Source organism: Terrapene carolina, unplaced genomic scaffold, assembly GCF_002925995.2.
Source record: "Terrapene carolina triunguis isolate 2854851 unplaced genomic scaffold, T_m_triunguis-2.0 Scaffold139, whole genome shotgun sequence".
Lineage (NCBI taxonomy): Eukaryota > Metazoa > Chordata > Testudines > Emydidae > Terrapene > Terrapene triunguis.
The window spans coordinates 15,014,469-15,032,914 of NW_020664490.1; the positions used below are offsets into that span (position 1 = coordinate 15,014,469).

The 18,446-nt window shown below is 47.5% G+C and overlaps 1 protein-coding gene across 2 annotated transcripts in view; it reads right to left on the bottom strand.

Annotated features, from left to right (window-relative positions):
• Positions 1-6,565: 6,565 nt before the first annotated feature.
• Positions 6,566-18,446, bottom strand: part of WDFY2 (WD repeat and FYVE domain containing 2) — a 113,199-nt gene continuing 101,318 nt past the window's right edge. For both annotated transcript variants that reach the window (XM_026653422.1, XM_026653423.1), the window contains exons 11-12: positions 16,862-16,970; positions 6,566-6,893 (exon numbers count right to left, since the gene is read on the bottom strand). In XM_026653422.1, the coding sequence (XP_026509207.1) occupies positions 6,864-6,893; positions 16,862-16,970 (139 nt within the window). In that variant the 3' untranslated portion in view covers positions 6,566-6,863. The remainder of the gene's footprint in view (positions 6,894-16,861; positions 16,971-18,446) is intronic.

The window sequence follows — 18,446 nt, forward strand, 5'->3', positions numbered from 1 at the left end:
GGTTCTCTGAGTTCTGTCCCCAACAGGAAAAGATTTCAGTCTCACTGAACACAAATGGAATGGAGAAATTCAGAGATGCCTGGAATTTTTTTTTTTTTTTTTTTTTTAAAAACATCGTTACACAACCCACCAAACTGAAGATACTGAAGTAGCCACACAAAATTAAGGGAGAATCTCTTTGAATCCTGATTATTAGAATTTTGGGTCTTTATTGGTCCCAAGCTGGAGGCAACGTTTTTCCCTCAGATGCATGCAGGATTCCCACCGTCATTCATGTGTGAGATCATAAGGAAAAATCTGGCCCCATCTTGTCCATCAATACTGCATACAAGTGATTCTGTAACACATCTGCTTTCACACGGTGCTTTGCCAGACTTGGCTCATCCAAAATCAGCAAGCTTGCAAATAATAAAGTGATACCTATCTCTTATGCCCAAACCACTTCAAGTTAGAGCTCAGGGCAGTCAGCACTCCAGTCTTCCTAGAAATGTGGTTAGGCGTGTGGCTTTGGGGTTTTTTTAACATATCTGAGTGTGTATGCACGGCATATAGTGAAAAGACAAAAGACTATTGAAAAAAATATGCAACATTTGTTTAAGCTGGTCAATGCAGTCTTCTGTAAAGAATCAGGATACTCATGTGGAGTATGTACACATTCATTGCACCATTAGTTCCAACATACTACAAAATAGAAAGATTTAAATGCTGATAATTAATCTGGTCTTTTTTCCCAAGCTCTGTTGTAAACAGTAAGGACAATTCATGCACTGCATTCTAAAATAATAGTTATAGCAGCCCTGTTTTGGACTGAGAAAAATCATCTCAATATTTTTCACCTACATTGAAGTCTTATGAAATAAAGCAATCTGCGTATGAGAACATACGATTTCCTTCGGTTTGCTTAAACCAATGGTTTCTTTCTGCAACTAGATGGGGCTACACAGAATCCTTTTCAAATGTCTGACATCCCACTTTCGCATCAGCAACCAATCCAATACTGAGGAAATATGCTCCCCACCCGCTGCCCAATACTGTATATATTTAAGCAACCCTGCCAGGGCTAAGCTTTAACAGTTATCCCCTTTCATACCACTTCAAGGATCACACCATGTGGTGTTAAGAACCCCCCCCCCCTTTTATTTTTCTTGCTTGATATCAAGGTCACCATCAGTAGGGTTACCATATTTAAACATTAAAAAAAAAAAAGAGGACACTCCACAGGGCACAGGGCCCTGGTCCCGCCCCTTCCCCAAAGTCCCCGCCCCAACTCTGCCCCCTCCCCTGAGCGCCCCGCATTCCCCCTCCTCCCTCCCAGCCACGCGAAACAGCTGCCCGAGTGCTACCGGCTTCACGGTTTGCCGGGCAGCCCCCAGACCCTGCGCCCCCAGCCGGGCGCTTCCCCAGCGCAGCTGGAGCCCAGGAGGGGAAGCACCTGGCTGGGGGCCCAGGGTCTGGAGGTCTGGGGGCTGCCTGGCAAACTGTGAGGCCAGTAGCGCTCAGGCAGCTCAGCTCTTCAGCTACACAAAGCTGAGGTGTCTGGGGGGGAGCAGCAGCAGGGGCCGCCGCGGGGGAATCCGCCTGCAGCTCACAGCCTGCCGGAGCCGCTCTAAGGTAAGCAGGGAACTGGGGCAGGGATGCCGGCAAAACGCAGCTGGGAGTATTTTCCCGGACATGTTCGGCTTTTTGGCAATTCCCCCTGGATGGGGATTTGAGGACCAAAAATCCGGACATGTCCGGGAAAATCCGGACGTATGGTAACCCTACCATCAGGTCATAGAAAATAGAAAAGAGACCTATTGGATCATCTAATCTCTTGTTACTAGTGCAGAATTCTTCCCTGCAGTACGGTTTGTTAGCCCTCTGTCCCGTTTGAAATGACCCACGCAATGAGTTTGTTTTTTCTATCCTCAGGAGACTATTGCTGTTATCTAAGAAAACTGTTGCTAGTAGTCAGCATACATTTTCCTTTGCCTAATTTCATCTCATTCCTAGTTCCTACCTTAAAGAAAAACAACACACTTCTCAGCTTCTTCTCCAAACCCGCAAAAATATCTTCCTTTAGTCACCAATACCGAGCAGGAACATAAGTAGTTATATTAATATCTTGCCTCAGGTCAATTGCCAACACACTCATTTATTGTCAGTGCAATGTACAATAATAGTGGGGTTTATTTTCTGTAAGCATTGCAGTAATCATTGGTTTTTAAGCCACACAGACTGGGTAGATTCCCTGAAGGGGAAAAAACGCTAACAGAGAATAGATGAAAATCTGATAAATTTAAATTTAAGAGTGGAGGAAGGCTAGTGTTTTCTGCATTCCTTTGATGCAGTGGAAAATCATGTAACTAAAATAAACTGCAACTGTAATCAACTACCCCAAGAAAATGGAGGATTTCTGCTTGTACTTCTTAGGATGTAATTTAACATCCTTGTTGAAAGATGCCCTTGCCTCACCTCCAAGTAAAAAGAAAAAGGATAAAATTGTATAGAATAATTGCACTGAGGGTCTCTCCTCACAGCTATAACTGCAAGAATGGAGCAGGCAACAGGAATTTTGGGATCCACGCTGATCAAAAGGGCTGAAAGAAACTGCCACTAAGGGCTTGTCTACACTTACCGGGGGATCAACGCGCGGCATTCGTTGCATCGGTGGTCGATTTAGCAAGTCTAGTGAAGACCCACTAAATTGACCGCAGATCGCACTCCCATTGACTCCTGTACTCCGCTTGAATGAGAAGTGCAAGGGGTGTTGACGGGAGAGCGTCTCCTGTCGACATAGTGTAGTGTGGACCCCACGGTAAGTAGATCCAAGTTACATAGTTATTCACGTAGCTGAAGTTGCGTAACTTAGATCGATCTCCCCCCATAGTGTAGAGAAGGCCTAACCCTTATCCCAGAGATTGGACATTCTTCTTAACTCTCCCAGTGTTGAATCCTTGTACTTTTATTTGAGAGATAAAGGAGCTGCAGTTCAAGTAAGACAGGTCTATTTTTCTTGCTTGATATCAATACATATTCACATACATAAGACGTAGCTCCAATGAGAGCTAACTGATTACATCAAGAGAACAGACCCCCTTTAGCTCTTATGCGTCCTCCAGTCAAGACAATTCTTTTTGTTGGTAGACTGAACCCTGAACTGCCCAATACATCAGAAGTTTTTCTAGGCACAAAGAGAAGCAAAAAAACAGACCAACCCACAGAATGGGATTTCTCAGTCTCTCATCCACAGCATTTAAATTGTAAAGATCAAGAAAAGGACTTTATTACAATTTGCAGAGAAGTCTGTTTTCACAGTACAGTCAACCCTCTTACAGTCAGATGGTTTGTGGATGTTGGAGTCTCTGGTTCTCCTCCATTTTGGGGGGTAAAAACTCTGGGTTATTTTTTTGTTTGTTTGGTGGATTTGTACTTACACAGCCTATGAGGGAGAGGCTAAAAGACAGGGGCAAATCCTCAGCTGATGTAAATTGTTAGCTCCTCTGACTTCAATGGAACTATAATAATTTACACCAGATGCTGAACTACCCTCTTAGTGTTTACCTTTGGGCATGTCTACACTACAAAATTAAGTCACCCTAAGTGATGTTAATGTACAGCCACTGCAGTAATTAAATCGCATTTGCATGTCCACACTACGCTCGTGTCGGCGGTGCACAACCTCACCAGGACCGCTTGTACCGATTGAACTGTCAGTGCGGGGCATTGTGGAACGGCGTCTGAAAGGCAGCAACGGTTGATGTAAGCAATGCAGTGTCTACACTGACACTGCATCAACCTAACTACATTGACCAAAGCGCTACGCCTCTCATGGAGGTAGAGTTATTAAGTCTGTGTAGTGGGCGAGTTACATTAAAAAGTAGCTCCTACCAACAGGCACTTACAGAGTTAGGTCAACATAAGCTGCCTTATGCTGACTAACTCTGTAGTGTAGACCAGGGCTAAGTGTATACATTTTTACGAAAGACACTGGTCTGAGTTGTTTAGTCCAGTATTTCCGGATGTTTCACCCATCCTGCTACATACTTGTTCAGAGCAGCAGCAAAGTGGATCTTGTTTTAGGAAAGTAGCCTGACCCTTCCAAGGTACTGTGGAGTAGCATAATCCAGCAGTTTCACTCCAGCTAAGCAACAGGCATTTGGACATTGGCAAACCACCGAGTTATCTTGCATAGTTTTTTCAGCAGAAAAAATTTCAGTCATCATTAAGGCTGCGTGTCCGTCACGGAGGTCACAGATACTGGTACTTTCAGTGACCTCTGTGATTTCGCCCAGCAGCAACAATAGTTTGGATGTGGGAGGGGGCTCAGGGCTGGGGTGCGATGCTTACCTTGGGGGGGGGATCCCCAGAAGTGGCCGGGATGTCCCTGTAGCTCCTAGGCAGAGGAGCCAGGGGGCTCTGCGCACTGCCCCTGCCTGCAGGCACCACCCCCGCATCTCCCATTGGCTGAAGTTCCTGGCCAACAGGAGCTGCAGAGCCGGCGCTCGTGGGGGAATGAGGGGGGGCAGCACATGGCGCCCCTCTGGCCTTCCCTCCCCTCCCCTCCCCTCCTCCTAGGAGCTGCAGGGACATGCTGGCCGCTTCATGGAGCTGGGAGCCTGCCAGCCCCGCCAACCCTCTCCCCTCCCCCAAGCACCAGCAGGGATCCCAGGCTGCACGCTCGTGCCCTCCCCCAGCACCCACAGTGGCCCTGGCCCGCCTCCTTCCAGAGCACCCCCGGCCCAAGTTTTAGTTAGGGGTATATAGTACAAGTCATGGACCGTGAATTTTTGTTTATTGCCCATGACCTGTCCATGACTTTTACTAAAAATACCCATGACTTAAGTGTAGCCTTAGTCATATAATATGGAACAGGTGTAATGACCCACCTTTGAAAGGTTTTCCAGTGGGAGGATAAAATCAGCAGCCAGCTACCATGAGTGAAAACAGGATGGCTTGCAAAAGAATTAACATTTACATTGGAAAACATTCTTTTAGCCAAGTCTTTATCATGTTAGAAAATATACATTAAAATGGGCTGCTTAGAGGAGAAGCAGATACTTGGCAGCATGTCCAATAAAGCAAGAGTGGGGTCATTTTAAAAAGGAGAATATGAGGATTGGCAAACCTATACATATAGAGTAAATAATGCAAGACACAGAATTTTCAGGAAGCTGGACCAACCCTGGCGCGCGCACACCCCTACTCACTCACCCTTTACTAGGACAACTGATGATGGCTGAAGAACTAATTATATTTTATTCACCCATTAAAAAAAAAAAAAAAAAAAAAGGTTACCTACTGCAGGCAAGGGGCAAGAGTAGGTGTTTGCAGAGCTGCACTAGCACACTTAGCACTACAGCACTTGACAGCCACAGCCTGCCATGTGCTTTACAAAGGTGGGTGTGTATCATTACACTCCAGTTTACAGTGGGGGGGATGATGCACACAGAGGGGCAAGTCACTTCATCAAGGCCACATGGAAGACCTAGCTTGTGCCACTGACTTGCTGATTATCAGTTGTGTGTTCAAGTCCCCAGATCATGGTGCCTACCTTGATAGTGGCCCCATATGAAAGGTCTGGCAGTACCTGCTGCAGTCTTGCCACTTTTAGTTTCTTCAAAGCATGGCCACAATAATTTATTTATAAACGAAACATTCAAGGAATCCAGAAAGCAAGGACCTTCCAGATGGGACCCCTGTGGAAGGAGGACAATTTTCCCACCTATGAACCTTGACAATATCCCTTTAAAAAGGTCATTTGGGCCAGGGTGGGTTTCTTAATCATTTTTATTTTTAAAAAGAAACTGCCAAACGCGACAGCAGGACAATGGGTGTGAGTCAGCAACATTATTTCTGGACCACATACACGATTAATAAAAAAACATCAGCAATTTTAAAATAAATATGAATAACGGGGTGGGGAGCAGGAATGGGAAAGTTAAAATTCTCTCCAGTGAAAGAGACGGACGTAAATGCTGACATGATGCTTCATGAGGAAGAAATGGGCTTGTTTGGGCCCGACCAAGCCTGTTTAGACACCCTTTTATACAACTCCACAGTTCTACAAGCTGCTGTCAATTTAATTTGAATCAGCCTTTGTGGCCTCAGCAAATTCAAACTGGTCTGGACACTCCTTGTTAATGCTCTGGGCTGGAAAACTATTTCAGCTATTGTAAGATTAGTTGCTAAGCAACCCAGCCCCTTGATTTTGCAACCTGTGTGGCAAGGGAAGAGACAGAAGGAACTGAATTTCATTTTATGCAACAATAAAATATCATCTCAAGGTGGTATTTGCTAGAACAAGTAGACGGAAGAGCCCTTTTCGGAAGGGTGCAATAGTTCCACAGATCCTTTACGAAGCAGTAAGCAAAGGTGCAAGGTCTTGCTCAAAGTTGCTCCACTGAAGAGGCTGTTAGCAAAAACATCACAAATAAATAGGTACTCTCTCTGGGGAACTCTGATAGCTTTGTACAGTGTGTTGAGATTGGAAACTTTTTTTTTTTTTTTTTTACAAGCCCAGACACAAAACAAAGAACCCTTCCACACAAAGCAACAAGTATACCAACGCAATGAAATATAAAAACTAAATTGCACTGCACACAGATTTTCCAGATAAACTCAAAATAACTGAACATAGCCAGATCGTACAAACCGTTAGTTAAAAAAATACCTTCTCGGATATTTTGAGAACAAAGTTGAAATAGAGTCTTCGTGCAAATGTTCACCCTTGATCTAGCCGATGACTTGAAAAATCATCACAGATGTGTTAGCTCCTTCCTTATCTGCCATATACACACAGCGTTTATCTTCTGCAATACGATTAGGGTTAGGAAATCTGTTTCTTCAGTAAATACCACCTTTTAAGTTCCACTGACGTATCATCAAGACACTACTGGTGTCATATCCCACAACTGTTAAAAATAATAAGAATGCATGTAATATCATAGGGGAAAGCATTGTGTTCTTCTGTTAAAGAAAAGCATTAGGTTTGAAAACATTTGACATCATTTTAACTCATTTAAACAACAGAGCCTTCATTATGAGAAGGAAACAAACAAAAAACATAAAACCAAGAACACAGCACCTTTGCTTACATGCCTGATGAGCACTACGAGCTATAGTCCTTTCCTTTTGTCAAGATAAGCTACATCTAGATAGCTAACCTCTATTTTCCTAGTGTTGATGCACCCACGGTTTCAGTGTAAGAATTATTTTTAAGTTGCACAGGTGACAAAATCTATCTTCCGTCACTATTACACAAAACAGTCAAGGCAAATGGGTAGTGTATAGAAGACTGAATTTGTACAATGATTTTTTGTGCTATGAGAACTTTAAAGTGTATTTTTAAATGAAATTTGAGACATTTACTTAAGACAAAAACATTCCACCCTAGCAATCTACTGAGGTTGTACACCACTTATTAGCACTTAACATATTTTCAGTTTTTCAGGCACAAGGATACAGAACAATTCCTTCAATTCTTTACCTGTTTTGATTTTTTTTTTTTTTTTTTTTTTTTAAGAAGTTACTGTTTTATTTCCTCCCATTTCTGCCACCTCAGAGCTCCACATATGAAGCTCAGTGAAGTGATTGGGTTTATGAATTTCTTGCTCGTGGATGGGCAGTGACCTGAAATCAGGACTGGCCAAGATAAAAGACAAGTTACCTTTTCTGTAACTGGTGTTCTTCGAGATGTAATGGAGATGAGCAACTCATGTTAGCTGTGTGTGCTCACCACATGCACTGGTGCCGTAAGTTTTTCCCTCAGTGGTATCCATAGGGGACCGGCTCTGGAACCCCCTGGAGTGGTGCACGTATGCCGTGGTATAAGGGGCGCCGCAGGCTCTCCCCACCCCCTCACTGCCGGAAACTCCAACAGTGGGGAAGGAGGGCGGGTCATGGAATGGACATGAGCAACACACAAACCCCACAGTATTTTGGGCGCCGACACGAGCGTAGTGTGGACATGCAAATGCGATTTAATTACTGCGGTGGCTGTACATTAACATGAGCAACACATCTCGATGAACACCAGTTACAGAAAAGGTAACTGTCTTTTCTTCGAGTGCTTGCTCATGTCCATTTCATGTTAGGTGACTCCCAAGCAGTACCAATGGAGGCGGGTAGGAGTTCATGGACATGCAGCTTGTAACACAGCTCTGCCAAACCCAGCGTCATCTCTGGCCTGCTAGGTGATGGCATAGGGTGCTGTGAACGTGTGAACTGAAGACCACATCGCGGTTCTGCAAATGTCCTGAATGAGGACATGCGCCAGGAAGGCCCACTTGCACGCTCATCGAGTGGGCTCTCACCAGAGGCGGCGGTTGGACCTGCGCCACCTCGTAACAGGTCTGGATGCATGAGTGACCGGGGTCCAAGTGGGGGCCAGCTGTGGACACTCAATTAGGGTGAACTGCAAAGAACGGGGTAGACAATCCCCATAAAGCTGGTGGATATTCCAATACTTAGATTCACCATAAAACATTCAGCATAAAAAACAGCTTCTTTATTACCTTACTGGTTACTCAGAAGTCCAAACAACACAGTTCCCTTAAAGTGATCCAGCCTCAGACCTCCACCCAGGTACCCAAGTCAAATATGATGATTTCTGAAAATCTTATTTCATAATATAAAAGAAAAGGTTCTACCAATCCCAAAAGATCAGACACATTACCTCCCAGGTTACGGAATATTCCAGATCTTACCCAAATACACGCTTACAGCCAATTCTTATTAACTAAACTAAAATTTAGTAAAAAACAGAGTATGGTTAAAAGATCAATCTACATACAGACATGAGTTTAGTTCTTAAGATTCAGATTCACAGCAGAGATGGTTAGCTTTGTGGTTGCAAAGAGTCTCTTATAACCTATGGTTATAATCCAATGTTTATATTTTAGGGTGATCCAGTTAGAACTGGGATCTCAGTCTTTACAGCTCAAGCTTCTCCTGTATGAAGCCTCAAGCAGATAGGAGATGACAGAATCAGGACCCAATGGTCTTTTATACAGTTTTTTAGCATCCACTTGACCATGCAGTCCTGGGTAAACAATAGGCTTTTGATGTAACCTTCTGTTTTCTAACTACCACCAGTAATTAGTTACACAAATTAACATAGGGCAATTTATCCATTAGGCAGTCTATCACAAACTTCAAAGAGACATATAGACAATAACATTTCACCCAAGAGTCATCTAAATGTTAATATTCCCTTTTGATCTCTGAATTAATAGTTATAGTGACAGACAGGAACTGTCTGTTTACACGGGTAGCATCCAAGATGCACGCAATTATGCCCAAATAAATTTGTTAGTCTCTAAGGTGCCACAAGTACTCCTCGTTCTTTTTATTACTTCACAGGTTTGCATTTCAAAGTTCTAGCCTATTTACTATGAAGGGCCTTAATTACCATTCGCATACCTTTCTAGCATGACTTTAAAAGTCGGCTTTGAGTCATCCAGCCTGCAAGCTGTTTAACCGCTTCTGGCCACGAGTTTATATTCTGTATAAGATTCGTTGCAAGTATATAACAGTGGTAGAAATAATGGCTTGCATAATTATATTTTAATCAGACGTCACAATGAGGTAATCCAGTTGGAGATCCTCAGAGGACACCAGAAGGCCCTTCATCCTGTCCGCTGTCGCGATGAAGAGCTGCATCGACCTGCGAAAGGGCTTGGTATGCTCCAGGTAAAACACCAAGGCATGGCGGACATCCAGGGCGTGTAGCCGCCTTGCCTCATTGGTCTTGTGCGGCTTAGGACAGAACACCGGGAGGAGGATGTCTTGTTGATATGGAAGAAAGACATCACCTTTGGTCAGATGGGGTCGCAACTGTAGCTTGTCTTTGTAGAAGACCATGTAAGGTGGTTCTGAGGTTAGGGCTTTAATCTCCGACACTCATCAAGCCGACGTCACTGCCACAAGGAAGGCGACTTTCCACGATAGGTGGGAAAGGGAACAAGAGCCCAAGGGTTCAAATAGCAGACCCGTGAGTCTGGAGAGAACAAGATTGACATCCCATTGCGGGACAGGATTCCTAATGAGAGGGAAGAGCCTTTCGAGGCCTTTCAGGAACCTGGTGGACATCTTGTGTGAGAACACCGATTTACCCTGGATCGGCAGATGAAAAACTGAGATGGCGGCTAGATGAACCTTAATAGAAGAGAGGGCCAAGCCCTGATTCTTCAGGAGGAGCAGGTATTCCAAGATTGACTGCAGAGAAGAGCGTGTTGAGGAGATGCTACGCTCAGATGCCCAGTGGGAGAACCTCGTCCACTTCGCCAGGTAAGTCGCTCTAGTGGAGGGTTTTCTATTTCCCTAAAGGACCTGCTGCACCTCCCTGGAGCAGGCTCACTCCTCCAGGTTCAACCATGCAGCATCCATGCCGTGAGGTGGAGGGAGGAGAGGTTGGGGTGCAGGAGGCAACCGTGGTCTTGCAAGAGAAGGTCCAGGAGGTTGGGCAGCGGCCCCGGGGGTGGGGGAGCTACTACCAGATCCAACAGCATACCAAACTAATGCTGGCGCGGCCACGCTGGGGCGATGATGACTCGAGCCTTGTCCCTCTTGATCTCTGACAGGGCTCTGCTGACGAGCGGGATGGGTGGGAACACGTACATCAGGACCCCCGACCAGGATAGGAGAAAGGCACCTGGGAAAGCAAGGCCAAGGCCCTGCAGGGAGCAAAATTGATGACATTTCCTGTTCTGTCTGGTGGTGAACTGGTCCACTCGGGGAGTTCTCCACCTCTGGAAGAGCATCTGGACCACTTCTGAGTGGAGCAACCACTCGTGGTGAGAAAATGACCTGCTGAGACGATCTGGCAGCGTGTTCCTGATGCCAGGAAGGTGATAGGCCTCGAGGTTGATCACATGCTGGATGTAGAAATGCCATAGGTGGAGTTCCTCTTAACAGAGGCCGATGAGCATGCTCCCCCTTGCCTGTTGATGTAAAACATCGAGGCCGTATTTTCCATCAGCACTTGAACCACTCGGACAGTTAACTGCAGGAGAAAAACCCAGCAGGCTAGGCGAACTTCCCTGAGTTCTTTGACATTTATATGCAACATCATCTCCTCTGTGGACCACGTACCTTGTGTCCACATCGTGCCAAGGTGCGCTCCACAGCTGAGGTCCGAGGCATCCAATATCAGCGACGCCGAAGGATGCGGGCTGTTGAACTGATACCAGTCAGCTCTGGGGAACCAGGGCGCAGTATCTAGCCTGTCTGACTCATGAAAGACATGCACCCCACCCCCCGACTCTGCTTGAACCAAAACCAATCAGAGAAAAGGCTTGCAGAGAGCAGTGAAAGGCATTAGGAAACACACCTAGACCCCTCCTGACAAGGGTGACAAGATTAAGACATCTCCATTTGCATACAGAATGGAGAGCAGAGACAACTCCCCTAGCCTCATCTGCATGAAAGATGAGACAGAGATTAGCATACAGAATGAAGAACAGAGAACCGCACTGAACTCTGGGACCAGAAAAAGCAGGGAAGCACTGCATCATGGGAATCTCGGCTCCAGATGTTAATGAATGTATGCCTGCCCACACCCAGCTCAGCAGTTATCAGACCAATTCTAGTAATGAATCCTTGATTGATATCCAAAATACTGAAGCAGCCTAGTTGCATTGTGAGCTCCCTGGAAGAAACCACCACCCATAGCCAACAGTGATCAGCTCCTATTGTCTAGCCTAAAGAAAAACCCTTGAGTCATCAGTTTACCCATAAACAAATCTAGTGTTCTCCCTTGAACCATTGTTGTTTCTCTACAAAAACCCCTACCTATGTTCAAGTGTTCTGATGCTTAGATCCAAACTATGCATCAGTTCCACTGGGACTCCATCTTCTCCTGACTGATTGTGCTGGTGGCTCTGCCTGTCTCCAGCACTCAGGACCCTGAGCTACCACCATCACCTGGGAACTCCGACCCAGTTCAAGCCTCATGGAGTGGGTGAGATCCCCCCTCTTTCTCTGTTTTCCTTTCTACCTTAGGTATTAACCTTTAATAATGTATGTTATGTTGGTTTAGCCCTCCTTGTGTGGTTATCACTATTATTCAATAAGTAACTTTTATGGTTAAGCTGGTTGCTTCTCTCTCTCTGAACTTTACTATTTTGTGTTTTTAGCTTCCCTCATTTACTCTACAGCAATGCTTCTTTTACCTAAGCTAAAGATCCCTGCAGCGCCCAAAATACTGTGGGGTTTGCTCATCAAGTAGGTTACTACCAATACAATTGTGATGTGGGAGTGGGGATAGGGCCATGCTGAATCTGGGACACATAAGGGTGGCAGCTTGAAAGTGCTGCTTCATCCAGCCCATTGAATCCAGGGATGTATAAGGAGGTCAGCTTGAAAGTTCTGATTGACCCGGTCCGCTCAGAGTGTGTGTCTGTGTCTGTGTTCGGGTCTGGAGGAACCCAGCCCTAGGGAACCTAGGTCTTGCAGGATAGCTCCACTGGGAGGAGACTTGCAGAAGGCAGAAGTAGAGTGCCATATGAAAACACACGTGACACAAACAGTATGTTGAAAGAATTACAGAACACCCTCCCCCCCCCAGAAGAGTAACCTGAATAAATGAACATACCCCAAAGTAATGGGCAAATCTGGTAACAGAACGGGATCCATCCAGGACTATTCCGGGGTTAGTCCACCACTGCAACGCGGTCAGTACCTCCAATGGACTGGGCATAGACCATAGCCAGCCATTGCTGGAGGGGTCGCATCTGGAGGATCACATGCGAACGAGGTACATGCACGTTGCCATGTGGCCCAGCAGCCGTAGGCAGACCCTGGCCGTCGTGAGAGAGAATGCAGAGACTCCGGCGATGAGTCTGTCGTGTGGCAGAAACGCCTTTGCCCTGGAGGAGTCGAGGACTGCCCCGATAAACTATTCTTTGTACAGGGACTAATGTTGATTTTTCCTTGTTTATCAACAGGCCCAGTCTCCTGCATGTGTTCAGCAGCATCGCGATGGTGTCCTGGACCTGGAGTTACCCTTGACCAGCCAGTCATCGAGGTACGGGTAGATCAAGATACCCCAACACTTGAGATAAGCCACCACCACCGACATACATTTTGTAAACACCCTTGATGCCGTTGCCAGGCCGAAGGGGAGTACTGCGAACTGGTAGTGCACTGTGTCCTTGAAAGATCACTACATGAAAGTACACATCCTTCAAGTCGAGGGCGGCTACCAGTCTCCCAGATCCAGGGAGGGGATGATGGAGGCCAGGGAGACCATGTGGAACCTTAACTTCTTGAGATACTTGTGAGGGTCTTGCAGGTCCAGGATGGGCCTTAGACCTCCCTGGGCCTTCGGGATCATAAAGTAGCAGGAGTAGAACCCTTTGCCCCTGAGGTCTAGGGGGGACTTCTTCCACAGCCCCTGCCTGTAGCAGGCCTTGCACCTCCTTATGCAGTAGACTCTCGTGAGAGGGGTCCCTGAAGAGGGATGGGAGGGAGGGAGAAAACTTGGAGGGTATAGCCTTGCGCCACAGTATTGAGACCCAACGGTCCAAAGTTATAGACACCCAGGCTGGGAGGAAAAAAGAAAGGCGGTTGGAGAACAAAAGGGGGGCAGGATCCAGGACAGTGGCTGGAATGTCACCCTCCAGCGCACCCTCAAAACCCGCTTCAACCCCTGCTGGAAGCAGGAAGAGCCGGCCTGTGTCGAGGTAGAGGGCTGCTAGCCCTGACGGCGTTTGTAGCCCTTGTCCTTCTTCTGGAAGGGCTCTTGGCCAGGCTGACTGGGCTGCTGGTGTGGAGGCTGTGGCTTAATCCGCTTCCTCTGCTGCCCTAGGGTGTATAGGCCCAGGGTCTAAAGCGTAGTGCGCGACTCCTTCAGCCTGTGTAGCTTATTGTCTGTTTTCTCCGCAAACAGGGCTTGACCATCTAAGGGGAGGTCCTGGATGGACTGATGGACCTCCACCAACAAGCCCGAGGACTGTAGCCACGCCGCCCTCCTCATCGTTATGGCTGAAGCCATGGTCCATGCCGCAGAATCAGCCGCATCCGAGACTGCCTGCAGTGCCACCCTCACCACTCCCTGCCACTCTTCCAGGATGGCCTGGAACTCTTTTCTGGGGTCCTCCGGGAGGGAATCGGCAAATTTGGTCATCAATTGCCAAATATTAAAATCATAGCGGCCCAATAGGGCCTGATGATTCGCCACCCTCAGCTATAGGCTTGATGACGAATAAACCTCTCTCCCAAAAAGGTCCAATTTCTTCGCCTCTTTATTTTTGGGAGTAGCCCCTAGTTGTCCATGGCTCTCCTGTTTGTTGACTGCAGACACTACTAACGAGTTTGGGGCAGGGTGGGTATAAAGATATTCATACCCTCTTGCAGGCACACAGTACTTGCGTGCCGCACACTTGGAAATAAGGGGTAGTGATGAGGGGGTCTGCCAGAGGGCCGTGGTAATTTTTGCCACCCCTTCATGTACTGGCAGCGTGACTCTAGGTGGGGCTGCTGAGCTGAGGAGGTTGAATAGGGTGTCCGAGGGCTCCTCTAGCTCCTCTGTCTCTAGCCCCAAGTTCGAGGCTACCCTCCTCAAAAGCTCCTGATGAGCCTTGGCGTCGTCCTGGGGGACTGTAGGCGGGGGTCCAATGATGGCCTCATCAGGGGATGAGGAAGAGGATGCAGGTACAGCAGGAGTCACTGCCTCTGTGCCCTGCTCGGCATGGCCTTCTTCCCCAGTCTGTTGCACCTAAAGGGTCCCATGCCCAGGGGCCTCCATCTCAGGTGGGCGGGAGACCATGGCAGAGGGTGATGGAGACTCGCGACACCGATTTATGGCCTGGGGTGGCTACGTGAACCCGCATGGGTTCCAAGGGTGCCATGGCATGGGCCATTGACCCTGGGGCCACAATAGTGCTGGCAGTGCCAATGGAGGACCTTGGCCCACCTGCAGGGGTTCTTAGTCTGACTCAGAACCTGAGGATGGAGGGCCATATTCCAGAGACTGGGACCGCATCAATGCGGGCGTCTTGGTCCCAGCTGCATCCACTGCCATGCTCCGAATGGGATCTGTATGTGGGCAACGATGCACTGCATCGAGATCCTGGTGACCGGCGTCAGAGTTCGGTGGATCCGCAATGGTACCCTGGCGATCCACGCCAAATGTTTCCCGACCGGTGCCAGTCCATAGAGCGGGAGCAAGAGCGTGACCGACACCACGACGACGAGCGTCAACACTGGTACAATGACCTCTGACTATAGGCTGGTGACTGGTACCGAGAGTCCCGACAGAGGCTTCCGCTGAAGTGGCGTCGATCCAAAGGCGAGTGACGCTCCTGGTACCGGGGTCACGGGGATGAACGTGCCTCAGTAGGCCTACGCCATACCATCGGCAACCAATGCTCAGAGCCCACAGAGCGATGGCTCGAGTCCAGAGACCGGCACCAAGGGCTCCAATTGGTAGGTAGCCCTACGTCCGAGGTGTGGTGGCTCTGCGCAAGCGAGCACCGGTGGGACACTCCCTGAGGTGGAGAGCAATGCCGCACTGACGGGAACTGAGGTGGTGATCCAAAGGCAAGTTTACCCCTTGACTTGGGAGCTACTGTCGCCTGTGCGGACGGCACCGGGAGGGACAAGATATCCTGCGCCACCTGCAGGGCCTCCTGGGTTGATGGCATTGCCAGGTACCGGACTCCCGTGCCACTATCTGGAGTGGCCGATGCATCCTGTGATGGGCTAAGATGGGCTAACCCACACAACTGAAGCTGGGGCCTGACTCTCACTTGGAGGCGATGAGCCACCCTTCGTGGGTCTAGGCTCGCCTCCTGCCCTCTCCTTGCCCTTGTGATCAGGAGAACGACTTCTCCCAGTCTTCCTCTTTTTACTGGGTCATGCCAGGGAGGTGGATTGTCATCTGACGAAAGTACCCGCAGGGCGCTCTGCACCGATGCCGTGATGCTAGGTGCGGAATCCAATCTCGGCTGCTCCAGTGTCTGTGTCAGCGCCGACTCCATAAGGAGTACGTACAATAGAAAGGTTCGCAACGAACAGTTCTACAGAAGGAAAGGTTTGCCAAAGCAAAGGAACATTCCAGTGCCACCACTGGCGGTAAGAAGGAACTAAGGTTGGAGGGTGCCAGTGGCGCCCCTTATACTGCAGCAAACACGCGCCACTCCAGGGGGCACCAGAGGCCATCGCCTATGGATACCACTGAGGGAAAAACTTCCGGCACCAGTGCATGTGACGAGCATTCACACCTAACATGGAATGAACATGAACAAGCATTCAAAGAAGAAACTGGCATTTCAGATTAGCATTGCACATTTTTTTCTTACCAACTCCCTTGTTAGTACTAATACTACAATAGATAGCATATGTTTGAAATAGTAGTGTCCTTACTCAGATGGAAAGTTGCAAAAGAACTTACTGACTTAGGTGTAAAATTAGTCAGTTAAAACAGTGTCCCAGCCAGCCTGGTGGATACCACGCGCAGAATGACCAGTTTAATCTGAAACAGGTCTTCTGACCCTCTGCCATGCTGGCAGCAAGACAAGGCCAGACACTTATGAGAGAGGAGAATGTGTTGCATCAGCATAATTTTCTGATCAACAGGGTGACATTCAAGAGAATTTTGTACCAACTCCCTGGTGGAACAATTCCATTGTAGAGGGCACCTGCTTGTGAAAGGAAGGAGCAACTCCCAATGGAAGGACATTGATGATCCCTACTGGGCAGAAAATCTCTGAATGGCTGTGAAAAATACCTGGTGAGAAACAGCAGTGTATGAGAAAATTCTCTAGACCATGAGTCTGTCATTGGCAGGAAAGGGAGACTTAGGCCTGAAACCATGTGGGAGGAGGAAGGGACATGGAAAAAGACAGAAAATGAACTAAAGCAGTCTTCTTAGTCTTACCTTAATAATCTTGTCTGTCCCGGAAGTCAATAACCATCCCCTGGTTGCGTCAAAGTGTACATGGACAATGTTGTGCTTACTGTCATGGAAAGTAGCTGTGGGTGCACGTCTAAAGAAAGATCAAAAATCAAGAATCAAGGAGACAGCGACTGCAGTATTACCCTGAACTATTCAGAGGAGGAAATAAGAATTTGAACACTAAAGTAAGTAATTGATTTTCTTCAGTGACTCAACTTAATTATTGAGCGAGAGGAGATGGCTTCATGGTCTCTCTAGGGCTATGCCTACACGGCACACCACTAGTGGCAGCATGTAGCTACATGCTGCAGTGAAAAGTGGGCTGCTCCCATGCTGCGGTGTGAAGCTACAGGTGTCAGTGAAAGGCTCTGGCAGAGGGGAGTTGCTGCTGCTGCTACTGGAGCCTTTCCCTGCTTCCTCCCTCTGCCAGAGCCTTTCCTTGCTGCCAGAGTCTTCCATGCAATAGGGAAACAGCGGGATGCTACACTGCTACTTTTAGTGGTGTAGAGGGGGTAGGCGCTGCTTGGGAGTGTAGAGAGCTGTGGAGGGGACATACCCACAGGGTTCAGGCGTCTTTACTCATCTAAGCAGTGCTTCCCCATCTACACTGCTATTTATACCTGTGCTAGGGAGGTGTGCAGTATAAACATAAGGACCGTGCAGTTTAGACACACCCTATGAAGGATGACCTGTAGTTCCCTGGAACCACAGAAATTCCTTCAGAGATAGAAAAAATCGAATTTCCCGGGCAGTTACTGTGCAGGAATCTTTCAGATGAGATATTGAAAACGTAAGTGTACCTGCTTTCGTGTGGACAATGAAGATACCAGGGCACTTTTGATCTTTCCTTGCCCAATATTGCATTGCACTGTGCATCTCCCCAGGGGTGTCCGAGTTTTAGTAAACCACAGAAGACAGAACTGGAACACACCTTATGAGATCATCCAGTACATCTCCACTGTCCAGGCAAGATGGTTCCCTACAGCACCTTTTCCAGTGTTTCGTTCAGCGTCCCAAACAATGGGGTTTCCAGCACTTATTTAAAAAGACTATTCTATAGCCTAATGGATTCCATTTTCAGGAAGCTTTTCTTTCTAGTTAGCCTAAAGATGTTTCTTTTAATTTCATCCTACTGCACCTAATTATACCCTGCTTTACCACATTAAATAAAACAGACACCACTAAAAAGTCAGTTTCCTACAATTAATACAGTTATGTGGTATGCCAGGTAAATGCTAATTTAAAAAAAGTTATCAGCACTCTAACTAGCCTCTTCCTTTGGGGTATTTGTAGATGGTTGTCTTTCCCACAGCCACTTAGCTGTCACTCAGCCAAATGGGACAGGCACTGACTGAAGGGAAAGTGAGTGGGCCTTGGTGAAGAAGTATGGTGCTATGACAGAAGCCCATCCTGCTGTCCCTGGTTTTAAGGCCCCAGGCTGAAATCTCTGAAGCAGGGTGGGCTTCATCTCTCAAGAGACAATGAGAGGTTCACAGAGATGGTCATGTTTAGGGTTACCATATTTGAACTTTAAAAGAAGAGGACACTCCGGGGGGGGGGGGGGGGG